The sequence below is a fragment of the Harpegnathos saltator genome, unplaced genomic scaffold, assembly GCF_003227715.2.
Source record: "Harpegnathos saltator strain DR-91 unplaced genomic scaffold, Hsal_v8.6 scaffold119, whole genome shotgun sequence".
NCBI lineage: Eukaryota > Metazoa > Arthropoda > Insecta > Hymenoptera > Formicidae > Harpegnathos > Harpegnathos saltator.
This window is the reverse complement of record NW_020229894.1, coordinates 175561-201857: the sequence shown is the minus strand read 5'-3', so window position 1 is coordinate 201857 and position 26297 is coordinate 175561. Positions and strand designations below refer to the sequence as shown.

General features: G+C 52.4%; 1 protein-coding gene across 1 annotated transcript in view; it reads left to right on the top strand.

Annotated features, from left to right (window-relative positions):
• Positions 1-9498: 9498 nt before the first annotated feature.
• Positions 9499-26297, top strand: part of LOC105181493 (SET and MYND domain containing, class 4, member 2) — a 65345-nt gene continuing 48546 nt past the window's right edge. The window contains exons 1-2 of the mRNA XM_025304169.1: positions 9499-11838; positions 14497-14641. Coding sequence (XP_025159954.1) covers positions 11475-11838; positions 14497-14641 — 509 coding nt within the window. The 5' untranslated portion in view covers positions 9499-11474. The remainder of the gene's footprint in view (positions 11839-14496; positions 14642-26297) is intronic.

The following is a 26297-nucleotide window of genomic DNA, read 5'->3' as shown; positions in this document are numbered from 1 at the left end:
GGAGTATTCCGCTGCGCTGTGGGAATTAAATTCCTCCAAGAACAATAAGAAGCGCCGCGACGGAAGTCAAATTCGACTGGCTGCTCTCGACCGCGACGACGACGCAGATTTACATGGGAATAAAGCGCCGCGGCGGGACGAGACGAGACGCGCGCCGACGATCCGATCGCGCGCGCGCGATCCGCCGGACAGAGACGGGGGTGACTGCGGAGAGGAGGGTGGCTGTGCTTCGAGCGTTCTCTCAAGAGTCGATTTCGTTTCGCTTTCGGATCTGCGCTCTCGTGAGCGCTCCGCCGGCCGTTTTCTTCTCATTTGCGTAAAGTGCTTTCCGCGCGTGTCCGGCGCGTAATACATCGCGAAAAGCGGTCCCCGAGGGGCCGTTCACGATAATTTATCGCCCCGGCTGTCTCTCTCTTGGCATAAACTAGTTTGCGAGACGCGACGGTTTCGGTTCCGCGGCTTTAGCCGCCTCGCCGGGTTGCCCGGTTTACAATATGGCGAGAGATTTCCGTCTAGATCCCCGAAAACCAGCGGCGCACGTCGCGTCCGGTCGAGAGACTTTCCCTCTAATTTCTCCCCCGTCTCCTCGCGACTCTTATCGGCGACTGCAAGATACTTTTCCGTTCAACGAAGCCCGAAGGGAACAACGCCGTCCGGATTATTTTAAGACTGTCGTGGCGCGAGATGCTGGGGAATTTGCAATATTTATTTTACGAGCGTATATTTTGCGTTGAGAAAGAAAAATCTCTGCGATTTAAAAAGAGAGATAATTCTCCGAAAAGTCGTGACGTCGAAATTCGAGTACCGAGGAAAACTTGCCCAAGTGCAATTTTGCCGAGTCGCGTTGTTATGACTTTTCCGGAAATTGCCGTAGTTTCCGCATTTCTAGACTTCCATTTTTCGGAACGATGCGAATGTTCTTCACTTTCTTCTTTCAATTATATTTATTAGGTATTTATTAGATATTTATTAGGTATTTATTAGGTATTATTAGGAATTTATTAGGTATTTATTAGGTTATTTATCAGGTTTTCGTTACATCGACGACAAAATTACAGCGGCGACAGAATTGCTAAATGTTGCTTTCATATTGTTACATTATGCGTTGTTTTGAGCAAATTTGTCTCATTTTTATCATATTTCTATTTCGTCGCTTTATGTAATAAATATGTAATGAATATAGCCGTAAAAGCTACTTATAAGGGATGCAGTCTTTCGACAAGTCGACTACTCTGATAAAAAAGCGTCTGGTATTTGCAACTCTAATTGCATAGCGAGAAAATTATAATCAGCGGAATTTTTCCAGCAAATGTCGCTATATCAGCAATGATGACCCCGCAATTGCATATCGCTTTTACTATTTTTCGCTAGAACCACAAGAGGACACAGTTGCCGGCACAAATCACTCTAGCGAGATTAATCATCTCTTTTCACTCAGTGTAATAAATTCTTCGCAGCCAAATTTAAGCAAACCCGCCTTCTCCCGCGGAAACTCGGCGAAGGAATTCCTATACATTGCTGTACTTCTATTTCCACTCGCTTATCCGTTTGATTTCATTTACCATCTCGGATTTAGTTTCATCGCATTTTCGGCCTCGTTGATTTATCAAACGTTTCGCGACACGACAGAGAGCGAGAGAGAGAGAGAGAGGGAGGGAGAGAAGAAGAAACGGATCCCCTCTCCGTATTCCCCCGCCCCCGCAGCAGCCGCCGAAGCCGGCTGGCGGCGGGATCGATCAGCGGTCGCTTAGAAATTCTCCGTGGAAGTAATCCGCGGCTTATCGAAGACACGAGCAAAAATCGGCGCGTGCGCGCGCCGCGCCGGTCCGCTCGCGCAAGAGCAAGAGGGAGGGGGGGACGAAAAGAATCCGCTTGCGCACGAAGAGTTTTACACGAACGCGCCGGACGCTTCGTTAAGCACACGCTCCGGTCACGTCCAGTCAGGAGGTCGTGTGAGCTAATTTAACACCCGCGCAACGCTATCGGCCGCGCACGTCTCATGTATGACGGGCGGTAAATTGATAAAAAGAAATTGCGAAAGACGCTCACGTGTGCGAGACAGAGAGAGCGATAAAACAAACGCGAGCTATACGAAGATGCACATGTGCGATGTATATGTGCATGTATGTGCACACTGGAGACGTTCTGGAGTGCGGTCGCGCGTCGTCGGTTAGACAAAAAAGCGAAATCGTGTTAAAAAGAGCGTATCGCGCGCGCGCACGCGAAGCGTCGCGAGCGAGCGAGTATTAATTGTTGGTGACGCACCAAAGACAGACAGACAGACAGAGAGAGAGAGAAAGAGAGGGGGGGGGAGCGGTAGATTTTTGCGGAGGGGGCCAAGTCTCGTTATCAGTCGATTGCCTGGGCGAGAAAGAACAGCCTCGCTCGCTTCGCTTATCGTGAGAGAGCCCGCGTTTTTTCCATCGCGGCGAGAATATTCGCGGGAATATCGAAGAATGTCGAGTCTCCTCGAGTCGGCAAAACGCCCGTAAATCGCTTGGCGTGCATTAACGACGAGCGTGATGGACGCGGCTGCGCGCGCGTGTATGTGAGCCCCGTCGGATGTGTCACGTTGCTTGTTTAGGGAGAAAGAGAGATCGGATTGCGCATCACCGAAGACGGCCAATATCGAACGCGCTGACACAGCCGCGGAATCGATCCGGTGACTCTCTTTAATCGCGTCGAAAGTCTCCGTTAAACCGGCACTCGCGACTGTATTCTCTCCTTTTTCTCTCTCTCTCTCTCTCTCTCTCTCTTTTTCTCTTGAGCGCGCGCACGCGGACAATTTTTTTCATCTCCATTGGGATATTTATCACGATGCGAAATAGAAATTTCTACCGACGACCATTCTTGGTCCCGACATGCGAAATGTGGCGTTCACCTCCGCGCAACACGTTGAAAACTCAAAAACGTCGAAACGTCGGAAACTCGAGAAATATAGCGAGCTTAGAAGATCATTACCTGACACGGAAATCAACTCATTTATTGAATCAAATAATTTATTTAATAGTAATATTTCGGCAATCTTATTGGATTATAATGTCTTAAGAGATTGCCTATGACAAATAATTAACACGCATTCTCCCTCCCCCCTTCTCTCTCTCTCTCTCTCTCTCTCTCTCTCTCTCTCTCTGCTTAATGGTTTTTTTATTTACCAAAACTGTAATCTCAACATCGCGCGTTAGTCATGCTCGCGAGATGCAAAACTGTTTTTCTCTTCCCTCACGGATTCGCCTTGCGCTCTTAAGGGATTAACCCCGGAGAACGCCGATATAAACGCGTTTATCTGTAGCTATCGGTCGCCCGCGCTCTCTCGCCGGAATAGCGAATATCGCGTTAACCGGCGAATATCGCGCGAGCGCGCTGGGCGATTTCGGGCGAATCAATTTTTTCGCGGTCGAATATTTCTCGTTCATAGCCCACGTCCGCGCGCGCGCACCACCGGACGCACGTGATATGCCAAATGCACACGGGGTGTCCCGGAAATACCGGCAAGGACGTGCGGGGAACGCGCGCTGTGCCGTGTGTTGGCGCCGTGGTATGAGGCAAGCTGGGCGAGGGGGGGGGGGTGGGGGAGGGAGGGCCGACAAAGGGAAGGGGGTACAGACGCGAAACACGGCGACTGGCCGATGCGCGTCCCTCCGTATTCACCGCGTTAATCGTATGTTACCGCTTCCGGAAACATACCCGTTCCGCCGCTAATCAGCAGGGACGCTCGGCCGAAACGCCAAAACCGGCCGAACTTCTGCCTCCGGTGGCCCCAGCGGCCGCGCGGAATTTCCATTTAATGACACACCGTAGCCCACGACGCGGAACTACCTAGGCGAATGCGCGGGCGCAAACAGGCTTTGCCCCGGGGACAAACAGCGCGCTTGGTGTTTGCGACCTGTAATCGCGCAGCGAAAGAATCACAAGTCGGGGGGAGCGGTTTCTGCGCTGTGAGTGTCACTGCAGCGCTCGCGATAACAGAACCACGCGTGTGCACCGCGACTGCGTTGCTTTCTTCTTGGAACAGCAAGGAGATGCAGCCGAGAATTACGACAATTTTAGCAACATTAGAAGTTTCTCTTTTTACTCTCAGCGCACGGACGAATTAAATCCGAATCGTCGACGCGCACCCCATAGCGTTCGAGGTCGAGGGGATGTGCGGGGCGGAAGAGGTCTCTCTCTCTCTCTCTCTCTCTCTCTGTCTCTTTCTTTCTCGCTCTTTCTCGTTTTCTTTCCACTGCAGCAGACCCTCGCGACATTTAAGACAGGCCGCACGAAGGTCGCCGCGGCAGGGCCGGCGCGGCGCGCTGGAAGGAAAGTCGATAAAAATACCATTAAGATCCCCCCGCGAGAATATTTCGCCGGCATTATTGTGCAATTTGCTCGAATTACGCGAATCGGCCGCGTCCCTCTGCAGCAACACGAGAAACGCCGGGCCCGGCCTCGGCGCTCGGCGAAAAAGAATGCCATTTAGCGTCTACGCGGATTAAGCAGCCCGGGAAATTAAATACGAGCTGCGCGGCGTTCCGTTCGGCGCGCCCTTATTGCACGCGAACATCCCTCGCGTTCGGCACGACGGCGGTAACGGCGAAGCCGGCGCGCGAAGTTAACTCGTCGAGTGCAAGAACGGCCGCGAGATGGCCACCTGCCGAATGCCTTTGTCGAATGCCGCGCGTCTTTCGCAGTCTTCATCGCTAATCGTCCCGAGAGGAGGTCCACCAAAAGTTTATGCTTTTCCCGAGCGATCTCTCCTGAAAATTTTTCCTGAAGAATCGTAATAGCGAAATAATCGAATAGTCATATCAGCGGCTAATTTTATTTTTTTTTGATAATTTTGATACGTCTGTTAATTTGGAGTCACCGCTACAACAAAGCGCTTGTCTCGATGTTCTGCTCGACGGACTGCTTCTTCAGTAGCTACATCTTCTTCGTGTAATTTTCTACGAATTCCGTTTCCCCGTAACACCGATCGCTTTATCATCCCATTGATTAATTGCCGAAGGATAAGCGAACGAAGCTCCTCCCGGAGTTTTCGATTTTTCGGAACGATGCGCGTCCACCCGCTCGCTCATTAACGTAACCCGCGGGAGTGACAAGCGCCATGACACTCCACGCGAGCTCCAGGCCGCACACGCGAATCGTGTCGCGCTCCCGCGCCATCTAGGAATCAAATATCACACGGGGTGCACGCGCGCGTGCTCCTCCCTCCGAGAAATTCGCTAATTACTGGCGACGTTCGGTCAGCATTTCGCTAAATCCACCGCCGCCGCCTCCGCCAGCTGACCGCCGATTAGCCGGAGCATTCTGGCCGCCGATAAAGCTGCCAGTGTTTTGCTTGGCTGCTACCGCGATAACTCCCCATCTTGGCTCCATAAATCGGCCCGATTATCGCGAACCTTCTGCGAGATACGTTGTCAGCACTCGTTCCCACCGAGAAAATTACGCACGAGAACGACCGCGGTGCACGAACCGCCGTTATCAAAAGAAACACACACATACACACATACACACACACGCACGCACGTACGCGCGGCCGCGCGCGACGCGCACACACGCACACACGTACACGCGCGCAAGAGGGATTGCCCACAGAATTTAATACACCTATCGCGGCTCTTCCGAACCACCCGGTGTAAGGAAGCTCCGTGACGTCACGGCTGGACCGGGAAGAAATAAAGGGACTCGGGGTTGTAGCCAAAATATCGTGATCGATGGAGATATTCAGACGGCGCTTGTGATGATGCGCGTCGCGCTTGCAAACCGAAATGAAGATAAATTTCCGAAACTACTCCACCCCCCCCCCCGCCCCCCGTCCCGGCCGCGTTCAATTGCTTCAATTTAATGACGAAAGATGACAGTCTAGATAACATTATGTATCGCTTCTTAGTATTGCGCTACTTTTCCACGCATCGTTATTACGCTTACGCGATAATGAAAGAATATTTGTTCTAATCTAATCTAACCCACTGCGATGTGGTCGCTGTATCTTTTTTCTTTCTTTTTCATTTGAAACATTCACGCAGAGAGGATTAGGTGACTGGGATATTAGGTGAAGAAAATACGAGTTCACAGCGCGTAGACTCATCTGGGGTAAAGTGGCGCAATATTATCAGCGACCGTGCAGCGTTATTTAAATCTTTTTGGCTTTTGAACTTCTCCGAGCGATTAGTTTTTAATGAAGAAACGTTTCTCCAGCTGCGTGAGCGTATTTGACGCGGACTTTGGTACTTTGGATGTTGCGCCGCTGCACGTTTATATTTCGGTTACTAGAGACGAGTATTTTAATAAGTTTACAAATCTGCTTACCTGGTTATATAGAGAGGAAAATATTTTAGTAGATTTATAAAATCACAGTTTGTCTCTATCTTTCTCGTGCAAAACCAGCGAGGCACCGGTTATTTGATGAGAGAGAGAGAGAGAGAGAGAGAGAGAGAGAGAGAGAGAGAGAGAGAGTTTCGTCGCCGAAATCCTGACAAATTTGCGGACATGTCTCCTGCGGATGTTAATACGTACCTTAGTAGAAAATTCTCTCGGCGTCACTTCTTTTACTTTAAGAAGGGCACTTCTCCCGCCGCATGCGTAAGTAACAAACACAATCTGGCTGGTCCATGAGATAAACAAAAATACGCGCGTGTGTGTGTGCGTGTGATAATTTATACGCGCACGTACGGACGCGCGCGCGCGCGCGATAATTTAATGCGCCCGCGCACGAACGAGGCGGGATTTAACGGGGACGCGCAAGCGGCACAATTTTCACGGCGTTACCGCGAGCAACGAGCGAAAATCTGGCGACGACACTGCTGAAAAATTCATGCCTTTCGGAGAAGAGAATATGAGCGGGATTGCGAATAGATAAGGGGGGACACCTGACGCGTATATGACGAGTAACGGAGCATACATGGTCAGACGTTAAATCGATACAACTGCTGGCGCGCGGGGCGGTCCCGCGGGAATTTTATACGGCGTTACCGCGCGCGAAAGGCTCCACTTACTCCAAGAAGTCAAGTGTCGATTTTTCATCAGGGAAGGAACATCGATACTTTACGCGCTCGAGGCTGCGAGAGTGACGTCGGGACAAGGGGGGTGGAAAGAACGAATTCTCTCTCTCTCTCTCTCTCTCTCTCTCTCTCTTTCTCTCTCTCTCTCTCTCTCTCTCTCCCTCTCTCTCTCTCTCTCGAACAGCGCAGCTGATGTTCGCCGGGCGCCGTTTTGAAAACGCGCGTGAAATAATGCCCGACCGTTCGGCACGCACGGAAAGCCGCGGGGGAGAAATTATAGACTCCCGCCTCTTCGGCATTATTTTGCGACTGTACTTTCCTCCTTTCCCCCTTTCGAGGGTGAAATACAGCGGATTAACCGAACGACGTAATCCCCTCCCCCCCGTGCTTCTCCCGCGCCGTCCGTCTTCTTGCTTCGAATTTGATTCGACGGAAGTCTCTTGTTCTTACTCACTGATTTCCGGACTGGAATTTTCCTCCTCCAATATCTCCAATTTCTATCGGAATCGCCGCCCTTTGAGAGAGAGAGAGAGAGAGAGAGAGAGAAATAAATTACGAGGGAAATAAGTGTGATACGGTGAAATTTTTTATTATTTTATTACATCTACCTGTTAATACAAGTAGATCTTAGGACGAAGAAAAACAGTTGTCGCAATGACAGTTATCGATCGACTCGATGATTGCAATTTGGTCGGCGACTCCACCGATGCTTTATTACGTACCACGTCGCACGACGTGTAATTCCTTCGTCCTTCGATGCAATATTCGCACGAGAGCGCTCGCGAATTTTTCTCCAATATAACGTCAAGATAAGGCCACGGTCAATATAATGCGTTAATCACAAGATTCTCCATTGGTTCTTCAAGAGTTCGGCGGAACTTGCGGTTGCGGGGGATTATTATGAGGCGAAACTTTCGCGACTTTCGGGAGTTTATCGGAGAACTATCGATGCCCCGGCATTTTTTGTCAGTGGAAATTCGTATCAATTTGCTCTCGACGAACGGCGCGTTTCAGAGCTCGAGCGTATCGTTTACTGCAAATGAATGAATGAAAGAAATGGCAGTTTCGATCGTAACGTCTGACAAACGATGGCGCGTCGACGTGTACTTTAGACAAGCGGTCGACGATAAATGCGTCTGAAATCAAAGGAAAGGAGAGGAAGCCGAAAGGATAACGTCGACTGGAAAATCCTGACACGTGCGCGTCCGCGACAAGGTAGAGAAGAAACTAAACTAAATCCGTTTGTTTTCACCTCATCGTACCAACCAAATAATAAATTGAAAAAGATACGTACACAAGGCTGATTTTCTCAAAAGTCTCCGACACATTTGCGGTTTTAATTCATTATATTATTTTATCATTCACGGAAGGATATTAATCGATTTAGAGTATTAAGAAATGAGAAGCGTTGGAATTTGACGACACGGCACTTTAGTCTTGCTTTTTCACTAACACAGTGTGAGGAATTAAAGAATAACTCTGCACGAACCAAGCAAACAAAAGTAACAAAAAAAAGAAAACAAATGCAGCAATCCCAAATTGTGACTCTGTCGCAACTCGAGACCGGTAGCCCTCAGAGGGCCCTCAGAGTCGCAGGACGAAATGCGCGCGACAAAGCAGTCGCACAGCGTCGCGATGTCACGCGGCGGACTCGGGGAATTAAAAGCCGAGACGAAAGAAGTCAGGTCAGCGTCCGTTAAACGATCGAGACGGGTCGGCGCGGCGCGGCGCGGCGCGGCGGCCGGTCGTGGCGAAAAACGTCGTCTCTCTCGCGCTCGTCGGCCGCGCCGAGGTTTTGCCCGGCGCAAAAAGCCGTCGAGGTGCGGAAAGCCCGGAGAGTCGCGCGCCGCCACGACTTTATTACTCGGATAGTTCGATTTACGAGATACTCGAATCCAGGTATTTCCCCGCGAGGAAGCGGCAGGACGGCGCGCGCGGGGACGACAGCGGGCGCGGCTGTAGGCAGCAGCCGAGAGAGGGGCCGAGGCGGGGAGGGGGAGGGGGAGATCAAGGACGTTGGGCGATAAATTTTCTTGGCTATAATGGGGCCGTGTGGTGGAACGGGCAGTGACGCGCGGATATCGGGTAGGATTTTCCGCGTCGACTCGAGAGGGAACGACGCTGAAAAAAGGACCAAAGGGAGGAGGACGCGCCAGCGGAAGCGGGGGCAGGCGAGATGGGCGGGGAACGAGACGGGATCGAGGATGTCGTTATCGACGAGAGAGATTTTCCGAGGTTCCTCGATCGCTCTCGGCGCGATCGCTCGCTCGCTCGCGAGCGCGCGATCCCAGATGACTCCTGACGAAGGGAGAAAGAGCAAGAAAGAGCGAGAGAGAGAGAGAGAGAATGAGGCGTTCTCCGGCGCCGAGTCGCTCGGTTCAGTATCGGAATAGAGGTATCGCGCGCGCGGTGCGTCTAAAATTATTTCTCTAGCTGCCGTTGTCTGCGGGGGACGAGCGGTGGTAGTGGAAGCCAACCCTCGGCTCGTAAGCGCATTCCGTCCTCGTCAGTGCGCCATATATATTCGTTGCCGCCTCTCGCCCGCATTCTAGCGGCGTCGTCAGTCTAAGACCGGTCTTTCGCTCTAATACCTCGTTCGTGTCTATAAAGTAAAACCCTCATAAAGCATCGAGGCCGGCGCGCGAGGAATCCCTGGGTCTGTGCGGTTTTCGCGGTGAGCGAAAGTGGCCGGGGATCTTTAAAGTTTTATTCGCCGGGCAGAGAGAGAAGAGAGAGAGAGAGAGAGAGAGAGAGAGAGAGAGGAGGACGCCGGCAATCGGTTTCAGTCATTCCGCATGCAGCCGGCCACCTGCGAAACGGCCGATGCTCTCTGCGAAACTACGAGTCGGGAGATAATCGAAAAGAAATCGCGCGACGAGAGACGCGCTCGGACAGCGGGGGAGTGGAAAAAGTTGGGAAGAAAAAAGAAAAGGAGCGAGCGAGAGAGAGAGAGAGAGAGAGAGAGAGAGAGAGAGCGTGCGGCAATAGTGAAGTGATCGCTAGCGAGATGTTTAGGCGGTGCGTTGGACGGCGTCCAGCGAGTGGGGATTGAAGTAAAATTAAAACGCGGGTGAAGTGGCTTGCGCCGCGCGAGTGAGCTTGTTCGATTCGCCGGTTCCTGCATGCCGCCACTTTGTCGCACTTGGTCAACTTTGTGCGTTTCCGGATTATTCAGCGTGCGAGCCGCGCGGAGCCGTTTCTTGAAGATCGCGCCGTACGTTCTCGGCGGACGAGCTCTCCGGGTCGGGTGAGCGGAAGTAACGGCGGAGGAAGATAAAAATAATACCGCCGCGAAGGATTAAGAGCTCTCTCATTGGCCATTCGAGATTGCGGCGCTGCCCAATTTGCGAAGGAGGACTCGCGCGGCAGGCGAAATTTTTAAATTCTGTTCCCGCCGCTCCCCTGATAGAGGATCCCCGAGTGGCTATTTCTCACGGGCGAATAGAGTCGTTTAATTCCGTGGACTCGAAACGAGAGAGAGCGAGAGAGCGCGAGAGAATGAGAGAGGGGGAAGGAAAGAGAGAGATAGAGAACGAGAAGCCGCCAGACCACCACGGCAGCTTTTTATGATTCAGTGCGGCGGTACGTCTCTTTCGCGCACCCTTTCTCTCTCTCTCTCTCTCTCTCTCTCTCTCTCTCTCTCTCTCTCTCTCTCAGCCGCTCACTTTGCAATTGGCGACAACTCGCCGAGTCGCTGCGGCGCGAAACCTAAGCGGCCGATTAACGAAATTCTCCCTCGCCGTGACAAAATATTTGTACGCGGCTTCTTGGTATTCCGGACGGCGGCGACGCGTTCATGGCCGTTTCTTCTTAATTCTGCACCGGAGTTCGCGAAACGAGGTCACGCGTTCGACGAGGACGACGCGGAAGAGTGCGGAATGCCGGGCGGGACGTCCGGCTGCTGCTGCAAAATTCAAAAGGATCGGTCGCGCTCGCGCACGAATCGAAGTCAGCTGTTACATCGGAGGACACGGCGCATGCGCTGATCACCAACCGGCAACGAGAAACGCGAACGCGAATGCGTAAAGCGCGTGGCCGAAGCTCACTCGCAGGACTCGCGGGCCTCGGCCTCGGAGGAGCCGCAGAACTCCTTTCGCAGCTCGCACGGTTTCATAGAATCGCAAGCACTCTCGCAGAGTGAAAGCCCGAATGCCGATGAATTGAAGAGAGAGAGAGAGAGAGTACCTCGTATGCTGCGACGCGCGAGAACGAAAATAAGCTTCTGCCGAGGAAGTCTCTCTCGTTTTTCGACGCGAACATGCGGTACTCTCCGGTTCATTGACGCTTGCGCTTTCGCTTCGCAAAGAGCGCTTGCAATTCTGCAGCAGCGAGCGGAAAAACATTGCAAACTGCGAAAGCTGCGTTACTACACCGGTGTTGAGCGGTTTCTAGCGGTGAAAAAGACGGCGCCCCGACCTTTGCGAGCGAAGGAAGGACGAAGGGACTCTCTCTCTCTCTCTCTCTCTCTTCTTTCCCACGGCGACGAGGATGATGCAGGATCGCGAGGACTTTTACGGCACGCTCTGCTCGTCGGAGACCCTGCGCTCCGGCAAGAAGGGCTTCTTCCACGATTTTAGCGATTTTGTCGCGCAAACCGCCGGCGACACGTGGACCTCGCGAATATTCGGCAGGATCGACGACGACGAGGGCCGCATGCGGGCGGTGTTCACCGACGCGAAGATACGGAACGTCGTGGCCGACACGCTGGCGAAGGTGCAGCTCCTCTTCCGGGACAAGGACGCGGAGATTTCCAGGCGCAGACGACTCGAGGGCTACCAGCTCGCCGCGGTCGGCCAATACGACAAGGCTCTTTTGCTGTTCAGTCAGGCCGTCTTGCGTGCGCCCCAGCCGGGTAGCTACAAATAGAATAGATTGCCGAGCAATCGGGACGGTCAGGGCCGGCAAGGGTCGCCGGCGAACGAACGAGCGAACGCTCGGCCGGAGCCCTCTCGCGGTCGTCGATTCAGACGCACAGCCGTGCATTTCCTTGATTTCATGGCCGGGAGACTGTTCCCATGCACGCGATATCGGAAATATATTATTGAAGGGATAACAATGGCTGGTACGAGAGAGTCAAGTAGATACAGTCGCGTAAATACAGCGAGTGACATTCGGCCGCAAAGATTCTTTGAGTTGAGACGTTGAGAGAAAAATGTGAAGGATCTGAAGAATTACAAATGGTGAGGTTCGGTGTAAATCAACGCTTGATTCGCATCAGAATCTCCGGAATTTTCTGTGTGATAAAATGTGAATTTCTCATTCGGGGGAATATATATATATATACCTGGCGACGAAAGGAGCGGCGATGCATCCTCAGAGAAATACTTCGGCTTCCTTTGTCGCTGATTTGAGCAAAATTTTGTTTCAAAGACGGCAGAAGCGTCGGCGCAAGTCGATTAATTTCAGTCTCGAACTTGGCCGAACACCGCGGAATAATTTAAGTTCTTCAACTTACATCGAACCTGTCACTTTTGTGACTCGCACTGCACGCGCGCATTATTTAACTTTGGAGTATAATGTTTTCGTCGGAATTATAGATATTGCAATTATACGGAAGTGTTCGGCACGCCTCCAGCGCAATCGAGTCGATTCTTCTCGAATTTGACTTATCAGTTTCGTAACTCAACCTGACGGGACCCTGGAGAAGTCCGCGTTAAATTGCGCATGAAATAAAAAGATGATGTATGTCCGGCCATTGATGCCAACATTCCTCCTCCTCACTTTAAAATAATGAACAACGCTCGGGAGAGAATATTTCATGTTTAGTCTTTCGGCCAAGAAACCGATAAAATGCAGCGACGTGACGCAATTACCGTTGCGCCGATAATTAGAACGCGCTCGCGTTGTACGGAATGTTTATTCGACGGCCAATCATTACCGCAATGGAACCGCGATTGATATATATGCTGCAATTATGCTGTTGTTTCGTTAGCGTTGTTACGTTTGTCGAACGCGTTGTCAACACGTTGCCCGCCTCTTTCTCGACGCGCCGCCGCACCCCGTCGACGTAAGAATATCTGTTAATTAATTCAAAAAGAGGGGAAATAACCCCAGCGATAAAGGGAGAGTTGCGATACTTCCGGTCATTCGGTTCGACTCTCTCCATCATTCGGCTCACGTGCATCTGCTTTGTGTGTAGACCGGCCAAATTCATTACATCAATCGCGTTTAAGATTGAGAACAATGTGTAGTCATTTTTCTTTTTCTATTTCCAAAGTACAGCAATTTCTTTTTTCTCTTTTTGTTTGTGCTTTCCTTTTCGTTTCATACGATACGGTTTGTCGTTTGAGACTGTCCAGTGATATTGACTTATTCCTCAAGGTTAAAATATCGCCGACCTGTCACTTCATGAGTGAAAATTACTTCTACTCTATCAAACGGCACAGCTGCGAAGATCTGCATTCCAGCTGATAACACGTCGCTTGACGTAGCTTTCATTTACTCACGATGGAGCGCGTTAACGCGCAATTTCGAAGCGTTCGAAAATATCCTCGGTTGTTTTCGGATCAAGCTCTCCCCTCTCTCTCTCTCTCTCTCTCTCTCTCTCTCTCTCTGTCTCTCTCTGTCTCTCTCTCTCTCTCTCTCTCTCTCTCTCTCTCTCTCTCTCTCTCTCTCTCTCTCTCTCTCCGTTAAACGAAATATTTTTTTTCGATTTTAATGAAACTCGGCGAAAGATATCAAGATGCGGAAGGAAAAAGACAGAACGCTTTCACGATCTCGTTTACCACCGTTGCTCTCACGATAAATAATACATAAACGAAACGTTTCGCGAATGTACGCCGATCTCTCGCACGCTTGTAATTATGCGATGTTCCAGTGCGTTTACCCATGACTTTTAATTCCATTTGAAACTCGTTGTAAACTTGAACACGCGAAACTGAATGTCAAAACACACGTTTGAGACAAGTATAAACCCGCGTCGGATGATTTATCAAGGAAAACGGGTGCAATTGTCACAAATTGGGACACCGCTGCTAATTGGAACATTCAGCTTACGTAACTCTCCCCTCACCGCTAATTGGACCTTCCCCTCGCCCAGATATTCGTCTGTCGACGCGCTACACACACACACACATACCCGCGCGCGTCCTGAAAATGTTCTCCTGCATTTTTCCTCGGATCGAACATGGATGTGCTCAGGAGAGAGAGAGAGAGAGAGAGAGAGAGAGAGAGAGAGAGAGAGAGAGAGAGAGAGAGAGAGAGAGAGAGAGTCCCTAGAGATCTCGACGATCTTAAAATACGCGCCGGCCAAGCCGATCTCGCATCGGCAGTGGCACCTCGCCAGCTTCACAACAAGTAGAATAAATACGTCACTCGACTCCTGCTTACCGCGTCGCGTCTCGCCGACGTGCGTCGCTGGAAGGGGGTGGGATTCTCCTGCGTTTTGGCATCGCGAGCGCCGTATCGATAAATCGCACTGTCGACGGTAATCGACGAGCGCGATCTCGCGCACGAAAACGGCGGCGGCGACGAAGTCACACACGCGGCGGGGTCGCGATATCCGTTTCAGATAGAAGCACGACGGTTGATCAAGGTCTGACGTTGCCGCTGGCGCTGCTGGGGCGAGCCGAGATCTTTATGGCACTCAAGGAATACCATTTCGCGCTGGAGGATCTGCGGCTGGCCGCGGAGCACGAGCTGCCGGATAAGCCGACGTAAGTCACATACACACACACACACACATCTTTCTATTTTCGACCGGGGACGCGCGTGAACGCGCCGAGATAATGGCGTCGCATCCGGCCGCGCGCGACGTCTCCGTCGCTGCGGGGGGTCGGTCGCGCGTCACGATATTCGCGATCGCGGCCGGATCGGCTCTAAATCGGTCCGGGCAGGCCCGATCTCGCAGTTGGCGCGATACCCGGACGAGCTGCTCCATACATAATGCAAGCGGCGGGGAAATTCAGCGGAGCGAGTTACGAGCCGCGACCTCGATTCGGCGCGAGACCGAGACATCGAGATCGCGCGCGCGGGTCACGCGCTCGCCAGATTGTCGCGAAAGCCATTCGAGCTTTTTCTCTGCGTCCCCCTTTCTCATCTGCTATCCTCCGTGCCCTGGCACTCTGTCTTTGTCCCGGACCATTTCGCGGCGAATCGTGTTTCGCGACGGGAGCTCGCACGAGAACTCTTTCGCGCGGACCCTTTCCGCGAGTCTCCGTCGCGTCGCCGGCAATGCGCCGCTTCCGGCTGGTACTCTCTGTCATTTTCGGACGAGAGCGCGCCCTCTCTCTCTCTCTCTCTCTCTCTCTCTCTCTCTCTCTCTCTTCCTCCCTCTCGTGCGGATTTTCCGACCGCATCGCATCGCGCACCGGTGAATTTAATCGCGAGTATATCTACTCGGAACGCGCCCGACCGGTCCACGGACCGGAGGCGGACTTCGAGAGCCCCCGATATAATGCCGAGGACGCAGGGATGCGCGCGTACTTCCTAAAATATTCAGAAGGGATGGATACCGCGCCGGGACGGCGGCGGCGGCGGCGGCGGCGGCGGCGGCGGCGGCGGTCGCTTACGAACGAAACCAGACTTCGGTTTTAGCTTATCTAACAACCCTCTGCTCTGCCGCCGCCGCGCCGTTCCTGGGTTAACCTCGTGAAACTATCCGTACGGCTATGCGAAGCCTTTGAGCAGGCGAACAATAAACATTTAACCCGCTGCTCCCGAGGATTTGCCCTCCCCTCTTTCCCCCTTCCTGTTCCTCTTCGTTTTTCCCTCTTGTTCTTTCTTCCTTGTTCTGTCTTCTTCTTGCTTTTTCTTTTTTCTCTCTTCCTCTCTTCTTTCCGTCTCTCTTTGCTTTCTCTCGCGATGAAGCGCGAACGGATGTGTAAAGCGCGACGACTCAGGCTCAAATTTTTATACGCCATTGACGCACAACGCTCCCCGAAGGCTCCGGCTGCCGATGCCCGACCGGCTCGTGCGAAACTCGAACTTCGGCTCGGCGAGGGTCGAAGAAAACACGGAAAGGCAGTTGCAAGCACCCTTTTCCCTCTTTTCCACCCCCCCCCTCCCCCCTCCATACTTCGTGCGACCCGAGACAAGAGACGAGTTCCGAATATCGTAAAAGCTCGTATGTACACGCGCGCGCGTCCGTCGCGTCTGCGAGTCGTTCGCTAACAGCGCGAAAAGTGAAAGAGCCTCGTAAACACGAGGGTTATCTGATTTCGAGGTCCATTACGCGCGGGACATTGCCCGCCGATTTTTGGCTCGAACCGCGAGATGGTGTCTTCAGGCTGTAAAAACGCTGGGACGGTTGAGGGGGGGCTCAACGAGAACCGAGTGAGGGCGAGGAGATGGAAGACGCGTACTCTCGCACAACGGAAGCGCGGGCGATCTTCCAGCTCTCCTCGCTCCTCCTCGCGGATCGAGAGAGAGAGAGAGAGAGAGAAAAGCAAAAGGAAGCGGCTGCTTTCGGTCGGCGCTCGCGATCGACGGCGGTTCGCGGACCACCCTGTACGTGAGGCGAGCGAGCACGTGCGATACTGAGCGAGTTAAACCGCCATTATACACCGGAGGAGAATATTATAAAATCCCCCGCGGCGAAATAATAACGAGGGTAATTCGCCCCGCGTTCGATGGCGATCAGCGGGATTAACAACGTCCGCTAACGGCGACGGATGCGATTAAAGGACTCACACGCGCGCGCACGCGCATTCATGTCCGTAAGTGTAACGCGCATCTGCCGCGACTGCTTTTCTTCTCTCAATGAAATCGCGAGGTAATGCCGGCATGACGGCGCGGCGCGGCGCGGCGGTCAGGGCGATTAAAATCTCGTTTGGCTAGGATAATCGAGCGGCGAGTCGGCAATGAGAATTAATCAGTCGTCATCGTGTATGTAATTACAAATAATTTAACGGATCGATGAGATTAATCGTTAATCGGCGTGTATGTCAATGGAGCCGAGGCGAGCGATCGAGGCCGAGTCGTGCGATTCGCACGATCAGTCGTCGCGTGCTCGCGACGCTTAATCTCGAGCGGTTCGGTCGATTCGCGCGATTTTTAACGCTGGATGATGCGTATTAGCGCCGCAAGTAAATCGGGGGAAACAAGGGGAGAGAAATTGCGAGATGTACCTCGTAGAGCGTAAAAGTAGCTGGTGTATTGAGAGAAACTGGCCGATCTGATTCGAAAGCTGGCTCGTAGATGATACAAACCGCGTGATATTTTCTAGCTAACGAGCTTGTCAGTTGTTAGTTTGTTAGTGATCGTAGCGTCGAAGTGTGGAATCAGTTACGTGAGACTCGCCCGGCCATCACATATCGACCATGATAGACGCGATTAAACAGAATGCTGGTGTTTCCAATCGGAATTTCGAAACCGTCCGAATATTTCAGCGGAAAATTGCTTCACTCGGACGAAACATTTTTCCCGCCGGCTTTATTTTTCTCACGGTAGACACGCGGACGAGCGACAACCGGCGAGGCCTTGAGACCCAAGAACAAGTAGAGGTGACCCGGTCACCTCTACTTGTTCTGGAACTCGTACCGTTTGTCGGAATCTCGATACGACCCATCTACCTGTTTAGCGCATCGTTAAATGGAATCGGACAATCGTTTGTCGAGAAATATATTAATACATAACACACGCTTTTATATCGCATCTCGAATAATTTCTCGGGGGTCCTAAACATTCTCCTTGACACCCGTCTGTAGCTTCGATAAACGAGTTCAACGTCGAGCCGATCACGCTGCCGCGTTCGATTCGAGCTGCAGCGCGATTCTTCCTGATTTTGCCGAGCGGGCCGCGTATCTGTTTCGATGTCCGCTGCGCCGCGCTGTTTGTACATAATTGCGCGATACCATAAACAATTTTGGAAATTCGCTACTACCTGTGGATTTAGTGAAATTCAGCACGGTCACGCTTTAACGATCCGCCTCTCTGTCCCCGCTCGCCCCTCCCCCTCACCGCCGCCGGTTTATCGACGCAGACAGGTGCAGTTATCACTGCATCATCCGTAGAGACACGAGCGAGAGTCGCCCCGCACGGGCTGCTCTCGGCGGCCGCGGGGGTGTTTCGCAAAATCGATAATAAAGCAGCGTGCAAGCCGCGAGCGAGAGAGGACGGACGGACGGACGGTCGGAGAGAGCGACGGGCGAGCGAGCGAGGGCTAGCTGTACTGTCAATTAAAATCGCAGCTGAATTAATGACGGGTAGATGCAAAGCTGACGGATTACGCGAAATGAATTTTACTGACGCGCCACCCGGTATCCGTCCCGACCCGTCCCGCGAGCGGTGTTATGCCCCGAACAAGGGGCGGCGGGCAAGGGAGTTAAGCCGTGGGGTTAAGTTCTAATTATAATTGGTGCAATTATCGACAAGCGCCACTTGAAAATTCTCAAACGAGGCGGCACGACGACGGGGGAAGGAGGAAGCACGACGAGGGGGAGCGAATCGTGAGAATGGCGAAACTCCTACTCCTCCTCCTCCTCCTCCTCCTCCCCCTCCCTCCTTCGTAGAAACGGACGTATTAGCGAGGTGATTTTTCGGACGATCATGACGTTTCACAGGGGCGAACGAGAAGAGGAAAAAAGAGGGCCACCGCGTGCGATGCGGGAAAAATGCGCGCGGTATGTAACGACAGAAATTATCGCGATATTCCCGCGAGCGGAGAAATCGCGCGCCCGCGCGCTGCGTCCGATTGTGAAACAGCGTTCTCCCTCACCTCTCCCCCTCCCCCTCTCTCTCTCTCTCTCTCTCTCTCTCTCTCTCTCTCTCTCTCTCTCTCTCTCTCTCTCTCTCTCTCTCTCTCTACCTCACGGAATATGGATTTTTACGAATATTCTCGCAAACAAAACAGACGATATTTTGCGGAGGGGAGAGAACCGCCCGCCCGCTCGCTCGTTCGCTCGCTCGCTCGCTCGCTCGCTCGGCCGTCCGTTGCCGCCCGTTGCAAAATAATGCTCGCGGAATGACATTCGGGAAAACACGTTTGCTTTATCGCGAAATAATAGTCATTCCGTTTGGCGCGAGCGGTAATTGCGAGGGAATATTTTGCGAGAACAAAAGGCGCGAAGATGGAGAGCGAGCGAGCGAGCGAGGGAGGGAGGGAGAGAGGGAGAGGGCAAGCGACCCGGGTCCGTATCAAATTCCCGTTTTACAGTCATTTCCGTGTCTCGCGTTATTATCCGAACGTCATAGTTAAGAACCGCGAAGGGGCAAAAGTTAAGACGGAAAAAGGGAGCTTCTCCCGGTCACGAAGTGCTCGGCGCTGAATTTAAATCGAGCAAAGCGATGCGTAAGACAATTTGTCTTCCCCCGCCAAGCAGCTACAAACGCGCGGCGGAATATTTTCCGTCGAATGAGAATTTTTTAAGACGCGGCAGGGGAGCTGCAAGGGGAAACGCCGCGATCTTCTTACCGGCGTGACATTTATATTTTGCCGTGCTCCATCACTCTCTCTCTCTCTCTCTCTCTCTCTCCCCCCTCTCTCTCTCTCTCTCTCTCTCTCCCTCTTTCGCTGCTCCTCTTGATCTTTCTCTTCGTTACTCGATATACCACAAAACGCAATACATCGCGCGCAGACGAAATCGGCGGCAGACGGGGCTGAGAAATGTCCTGAGATTTTTTTAATCTCACTCACGTGTGACTCAAAATTCATTTTCTCGGGGAGTGAGGGAGAGAGAGAGAGAGAGAGAGAGAGAGAGAGAGAGAGAGAGAGAGAGAGAGAGAGAGAGAGAGAGCTAAGAGAAAAAGGTGGAAATGGAGATCAGCCAGATACGGGATCGAGCTATCAGCTGGAGATAGAAGACTTCCCGAGCTGCTCCTCGGGGGTCGCGCGAAATTAGATCGGTCCGATCTCTTCCTCTTCCTCTCTCTCTCTCTCTCTCTCTCTCTCTCTCTCTCTTGCTCGCTCGCTCACGAAGGCAATCCGCGACTGGATAAATCGCGGTAGGTACGAGCAGCCGCGCTCGCAACGAACGCTTTTTCCCCCGGATCCTGCCGGACCGTGTTCTCGCGCTTCCCGGGGAAAAAGAGACAGATGTTGAACATGATCGGGGTAGAAACAGCCCGGGGAGAGGAAATCTCGTACATCCGCCCGTCAGTTCGGCAAGAAGGATTGCTCCTCGTGCCGGGCTGGCGCGCGTTCCGCAGCGGGAGCTTTGATCCAGATTGCAGGCGGCCTCTCCTGGGATAACCGGCGAGATCCGCGACGCGCGATTATCGAGATAAACATGCGCAGAGCCGCGCGATGTTTCGCGTGATGTACGAGAGAAAATTTTCGTCCGCCTCGGCGACGACGACGACGACGACGACGACGACGACGACGACGAGGATGACGTAACTTATCATCGCATATTTCAGAGAGCAGCGCGAAGCGTTCTCACGGTGGATCTTTCTTTCCCGCGTGCGGTCGCACCCTCGCTGGGAACAAAGGACCCAAAAAATTGCCCCAAAAATTTCGACGCCCAGACATCTCCGTGGCGGCGGCGGCGGTGAGCTCGTCGCCGTTGCGGGCGGACCTACGCGCGGGCGACTGCAGTTAACCCTTTAATTACGGCCGAGCTCGGCGCAGGAGCGCGCCGCAGCTCGCCGTTGAACGCGCGTAATGGATGGCGGCGGCGCAATCGGTGTTTGTCACCTTGTGCTATGTACCCTCTAAATTTCTCGGAGCGACGTCTCACTCGAAACGGTGGTGCGGGCGTTGGCGCACGAAGCGATAATGAAGGGAGCGCCACTCTCTGCGAGTGGCGAGAGCGAACGTTTCGCTCGAATTTAGAACGGATTCTGAGTCCATACGAGCGAATGTCTCAATTGATTCGAGCGAATATATTCCCGCGATCTGCGGTGGAGCACGTCGACGATTCACTCGACGATTCGGGCTGATGAATTCATGAGCGAAGAGCCACTCGAAATCCGAGTAAAATTTCGCTCCAAGAAATTTAGAGAGAGAGAGAGAGAGAGGGAGAGAGAGAGAGAGAGAGAGAGAGAGAGAAGGCGCAGGAGAAAAAAGTATTCCGCAGCGAAGGAAAGCAATTATACTGACTTTGCTCCCCTTCTTTTGAAAATATAATGGTCATCCTCAAAAAAGGAATATCTCAATGGTGGTCTTCGAATGTACTCGTCGCGAACGTCTTGGAAACGTTCATTAGACGAGCATCATTCACGACAGCGCAAAGTAATATTCAACAAATGAATGAAACTCGCATTTGCGACGTCGTCGAAGAATCAGGGACAAGTCGCTGCTCAACAACGTCAGGCCACGAAGCGAGGAGATTCCCGAAGAGAGCCGCTGCAGCGGCGTTTTTTCTAACCCAACACGGTCACTTAGAGCGGGGAGTCACTGCAGCACGGCGCACGATAGCAAAAAAGGTTAACGGATCCGCTTGGGGATCGGGAGTAAAGCGAGAGAAGAGCGCCGCGATCTCACCGGGGGAGCGGCTCGTTACGTTGATTTTTCGCAAATTACATAAATTAAAAATGCTCAGCTTCTATTATTCCTCCAGAAGAGCCCGCCGGACCGTGCGAGAGGTTCGGCAAGAGGATGAGGAGGAGGAGGAGGAGGCAGGCGGGGGGAGAAGAGCTTTGATCGCAGACAATGCGGAGGAGAGATTTAATTATTGATATAAAGAGCGCGCGCACGCGGGAAGGGGGGTAGGGATGAAAAGCGCAGAAGAAACGCTTTGGCGCTCGAAGTGACGGAGAGATTCCTGCCGCCGCCGCGTTACGAGGAGGCAAAGCGTAAACGCGTTAGATTTATCGGCCGAGAACTGCGCGGAATAAAATAACGCGCTCTCGTGCAGGGCGTCAGTTACACGGCAGCGCGCGATATCCGAGGTAGTCGTGTTGAATTAATGCAACGAGGCTAGGAGACTCGGCTCTCCGCTCCGCTCCGTTCGACCCGATCCTTAACCCCCGAGCGCTCTTTAATCCCGCCGCGGGAGCTTTAAATCCGCCGAATGTCTCGGACTCGGAGAATCGCTAACCGCGCAGAGGCCACGGAGGACCACCCTCCAACCGATAATGGCGATTTTTATTAATTTCGAGTGTGACGCTGTCGAGAACTCGCGCGAGATGCCGGCTCGTTAAGCGAAACAGCTGCCCCTCCCCCCCCCCCCCCGCCCCCTCCGAAAGAAAACACCTCGCACCTCCTGCGCTCGCTGCTCTTGCCGTTTTTCGCGCAGCTTTCGCCGGCTTGAGGAATTCGTCGTCCGGCGATAACGCCGCCACTGTCTCCTCGAGAGCTAAGAGACGTCTGAAAAACGTCAGATGCAGCGATCTGGAGAATTAGATCCGCGCTCGGTTTCTCGGCTGCTTGCGCGTGTGTGGTGTGTGTGTGTGTGTGTGTGTGCGCGAGAGAGGGAGAGAGATGAGGACAAAGAGAAAGAGAGAGATAGAGAGAGAAGGGGGGGGGGAACGTCGTCTCGAATATCCATACCGTCCCGTGAACAATTCGTCACGAGTCGAACTAGTTTGCAAGTCGCAACGCTCCGTTCCGGTGAGAAAAGCGCCCGGTGCTGTCGCCGAGGTCGCTGCTCGAACATGCCGGCTTCATCCTGCCGTGCGTTGCGACACGAATATACATGTACGAGAGCGAGTCGGGAAGTGAGGTTGCCAACTGCTATAATTTTTTACTACTTCGCTTGTACCGGCGCGCTTACACGTATCTTAAAAATATACACTCGCCCTTCGCTGCTGCTGTTTCCCAACGCAGCCGCCCTCTGCTGCTGCTGAAGGGACACTTGGCCGCTAAGCGAGAAATCCGCGAATCAAAAGCCTGCTGGAAAATGGGAGCCTGTTCACTTGTGCACTTGACGCTTGAGACGTCGTCGTCCGCATTGGAACCGCGTGTGTGATGCACGAGGATGATTTTTTCGCATTCCTGGAAAGCGCGCGAGTCCGATCGGGAGTCGACGATTACGTCGAACCGCGACGGCCAGCAGCGGAGGCCAACTACGAGGGCAGTCTGAAAAGTTCTCGGCCTAGCAATGAAAGAAATTTTTTTGGCCGTGAAATATGTCTTATTTTTCAATATAATCTCCTGAAACTTCGTTACATTTGTTCCAACGTTTTTTCCAATAATTCAATAAAGTCATCATTAAAGTGTAATTCCGGAAGGTTCTTTTCGCTCTGGTGTATCCAAGCAGTGGATCCAAGTTTCGTCAAGAGTTATGAAACGACGCTTGAAGTCCATTTGATTTTGCTTAAAACGATCCAAACGCGCTCGAGAGATACGCATTCGAATGCGTTTTTCGTCAATTGTTAGCAAATGCGGCACCCATCTAGCACAAAGCTTCCTCAACTGGTGCTACTACTCGAATGATTTGACAGATCGAACCAAGTTTTACATGGGTTTATATCAGGGATGCCACTTCCCAATACAATTATAGTTTGACAGTTTCTAATGCCATGTATGTGTCAGGTCGAGAACTTTTCAGACTGCCTAGCACATCACTCAATAAGTTCGTAGGATGACTAATAAAACAACAACTTTTAGGCAAAATTTGACTTTATTCATCTACATAGTCTCCTTCAAGAGTGTTCACATCGATTCCCCAACGCTTCTCTAACATTTCGATGCCTTTTTTTGTAGAACGATTTATCTTTGGCCGCAAAATAGGCTTCAATTTCTCGGCAATCACTTCTTCATTGGAGCCAAATCTCTTTCCCTGGAGCATTCTTTTTAGGCCTGCAAACAGATAGTAGTCGCTGGGAGCCAGATCCGGAGAATACGGTGGATGGGGAAGCAATTGAAAGTGCAATTCGTGCAATTTTGCCATTGTTGCGAGCGACTTGTGACACGGTGTATTATCCTGGTGAAAGAACACTTTTTTCTTCTTCATTTGGGGTCGTTCCTTCGCAATTTCTTCCTTCAAACGCACCAATAACGCCGTATAATATTCGCTATCGATGCTATTCTTCCTTTCTCAAGGTAATCAATGAATAAAATACCTTGCGCGCATCCCAAAATACGGAGGCCAAAACCTTACCAGCTGACATTTGCGTTTTTGGTCGCTTTGGGCAGATTTCGCCGGTTGCTGTCCACTCAGCTGACTGCCGATTTGACTCTGGAGTGTAGTGATGGATCCATGTTTCATCCATTGTCACATATCACGTATCAAAAAATCCGTTTTATTGCGCTGAAACAGCTTCAAACAGCCCGCTGAATCGTCGACGCGTTGCTGTTTTTCATTGACTGTGAGCAAACGCGGTATCCACTTCGAGCAGAGCTTCCTCATGGACAAATGTTCATGCAAAATGGTGAATACACAGCCTGCTGATATCCTTAAGGTGTCAGCTATCTCACGTAACTTCAATTTACGATCGGCCAAAACTATTTTGTGGACTTTTTTCTATGTTTTCTGGAATAACTGCCGAATTTGGGCGACCAGAGCGTTCAGCGTCATCGGTATTTGTACGGCCGCCTTTAAAATCAGCAAACCACTTCTCCACCATTTCTCTACCATGTCTCGATGGAGCAGAGTCCGAATAACACTCGTCAAGCCATTGCTTTTGCTTGAACGCTATTTTTTCCCATTACAAAAGCAACGCTTTATTAACACACGAAATTCAGATTTTTCCATTGTTTTCAAAATTTAAAAAACAGTAGCGTCACTAAGACACCACCGTAATTTGTGAACTAAACGTCCGGATTGTCATGAGATTTTGACACGTATCACTTGAAGGTTGGCACTTCCTAAAAATCATATGGATTTGTCAATAATAGCGCCATCTATATGTCATCCTACGAACTTATTGAGTGATGTGTGTTACGTATGTCGGGGAATAACGCGCATATTTTTAAGACACGTTCAAGCCTGGCAGCGCGAGTAATAAAGCGGCAAAAACTCAGCCGAGCCGCGAAGCCTTACCCTCCGACTCGACCTCGTGCATCAGCGGACAAGCATGGAAAAGCGATTATCCAGGGCCGGCTGGCGGTCGCAAAACCATTTGCCATGCTCTACAGACAAGAAGATCCCTGACGGCAAGTAAGATGACGCATTTTCGTCCACGTCGCGTCGCGTCCCCGACAAAAAGCGGAGCACCCCATGGGTGCCGCGGCGCAGTCCCCGGGGGACTGCGGCCGGATTGCCGCTCGACTCGAACCCGAGAGCGGGAAGAGCGGCCGGGTAGGAGGAGGGAAGAGGAGGGCGGCAGAGAGAGAGAGAGAGAGACCAGGAGTACCTCCGGCCGAGCTAATTAATGAAGTAATCGACGTACCGCCTTAGCCTCCCGGCGCTGCTTAGTCACGGCAGTGAAGCGGTCTTGTTTCGACGTCGCCCACGTGGCTAGACTACCGTCTACCGCCGTTGCGCATCCCAATGACTCGACATTATACTGTCCGTTGATCAGACAACCGTCCGCAATTAACAAGTTCGCGGGCGGTTCGGTGCGGTTCGAGTGTACGGCGTGCGGCGCGGCGTGCAAGTGGCGCGTGATGCATGAGAAGTAATTTGCTCGGCCATAATGAGTTCGGGCTAAGGCTCGTCGGGAAGAAGAACGGCCGTGATGAGTGTGGAGTGCGGCGTAAATGCCAAGGAGCAAGACACAGAGGAGGAGGAGGAAGAGGAGGGGGGGGGAGGCATGAAAGGGAAGATGGAAAAAGAAATGAGCAGGGAACGGGGAGAGAGATATGGAAAAAAGAAAACGGCAGAAGGAAGGATCCTGGCCGAATGACAAAGCGCATGCGAGTCTGTTGTCGGCGCCGATTTACCGAGCAGCGCGCGCATGCGACTGTTCCGAGTCCACTCGACGCGAGTCGACTTCTCGCGCAACGCCGCGACACCCCCCCGGTGCACACGCGAGAACGCGCCGCGATAATCCGCGCGCGGCGGTGTCCCTCGTTATCGCGCCCATTGTCACGGCATTAGTATTGTTATATAATTGTTATGACGGAGAGATTACACCCGCGCTCTGCTCAGTGTGCTGCGCGGATGAGCGCGCGGTGCGACGCGATATAAAACGGGATCGGCGGCCGATACCGCGCCGCGCGCGCGACTCTCGTCGCGCAGTGAGGAATAATTGGACACGTCGTAACTAATGGCGCGGTCCGAGCGCGTCCGCTTCGCGGGAATCTTCGCGCCGCGATCGCGGGGGGAGAAGAGCGAGGAAGGAACGAAACGAAAAACGAGCGAGACGCAGTCAAACACGGTGAAAGGGAGAGAGAAGGAAGGAGGGAGGGGAGAGGCCGCGTAAGCAGCCGTTGGTTTGCCAGACCGCGGAGAAAATAGCCGGATCGACCATATTTCTGTCCGAGCCGTAATACCGGCAAGAGGAACGTCGCGCGCTCGTACAACGCTACTCTTCTGCCCCGGGCTGGATTATTTTTGCCTGCGTCCGTCCCGACATCGATACCACGTCGGGCGATTCGCGCAAATA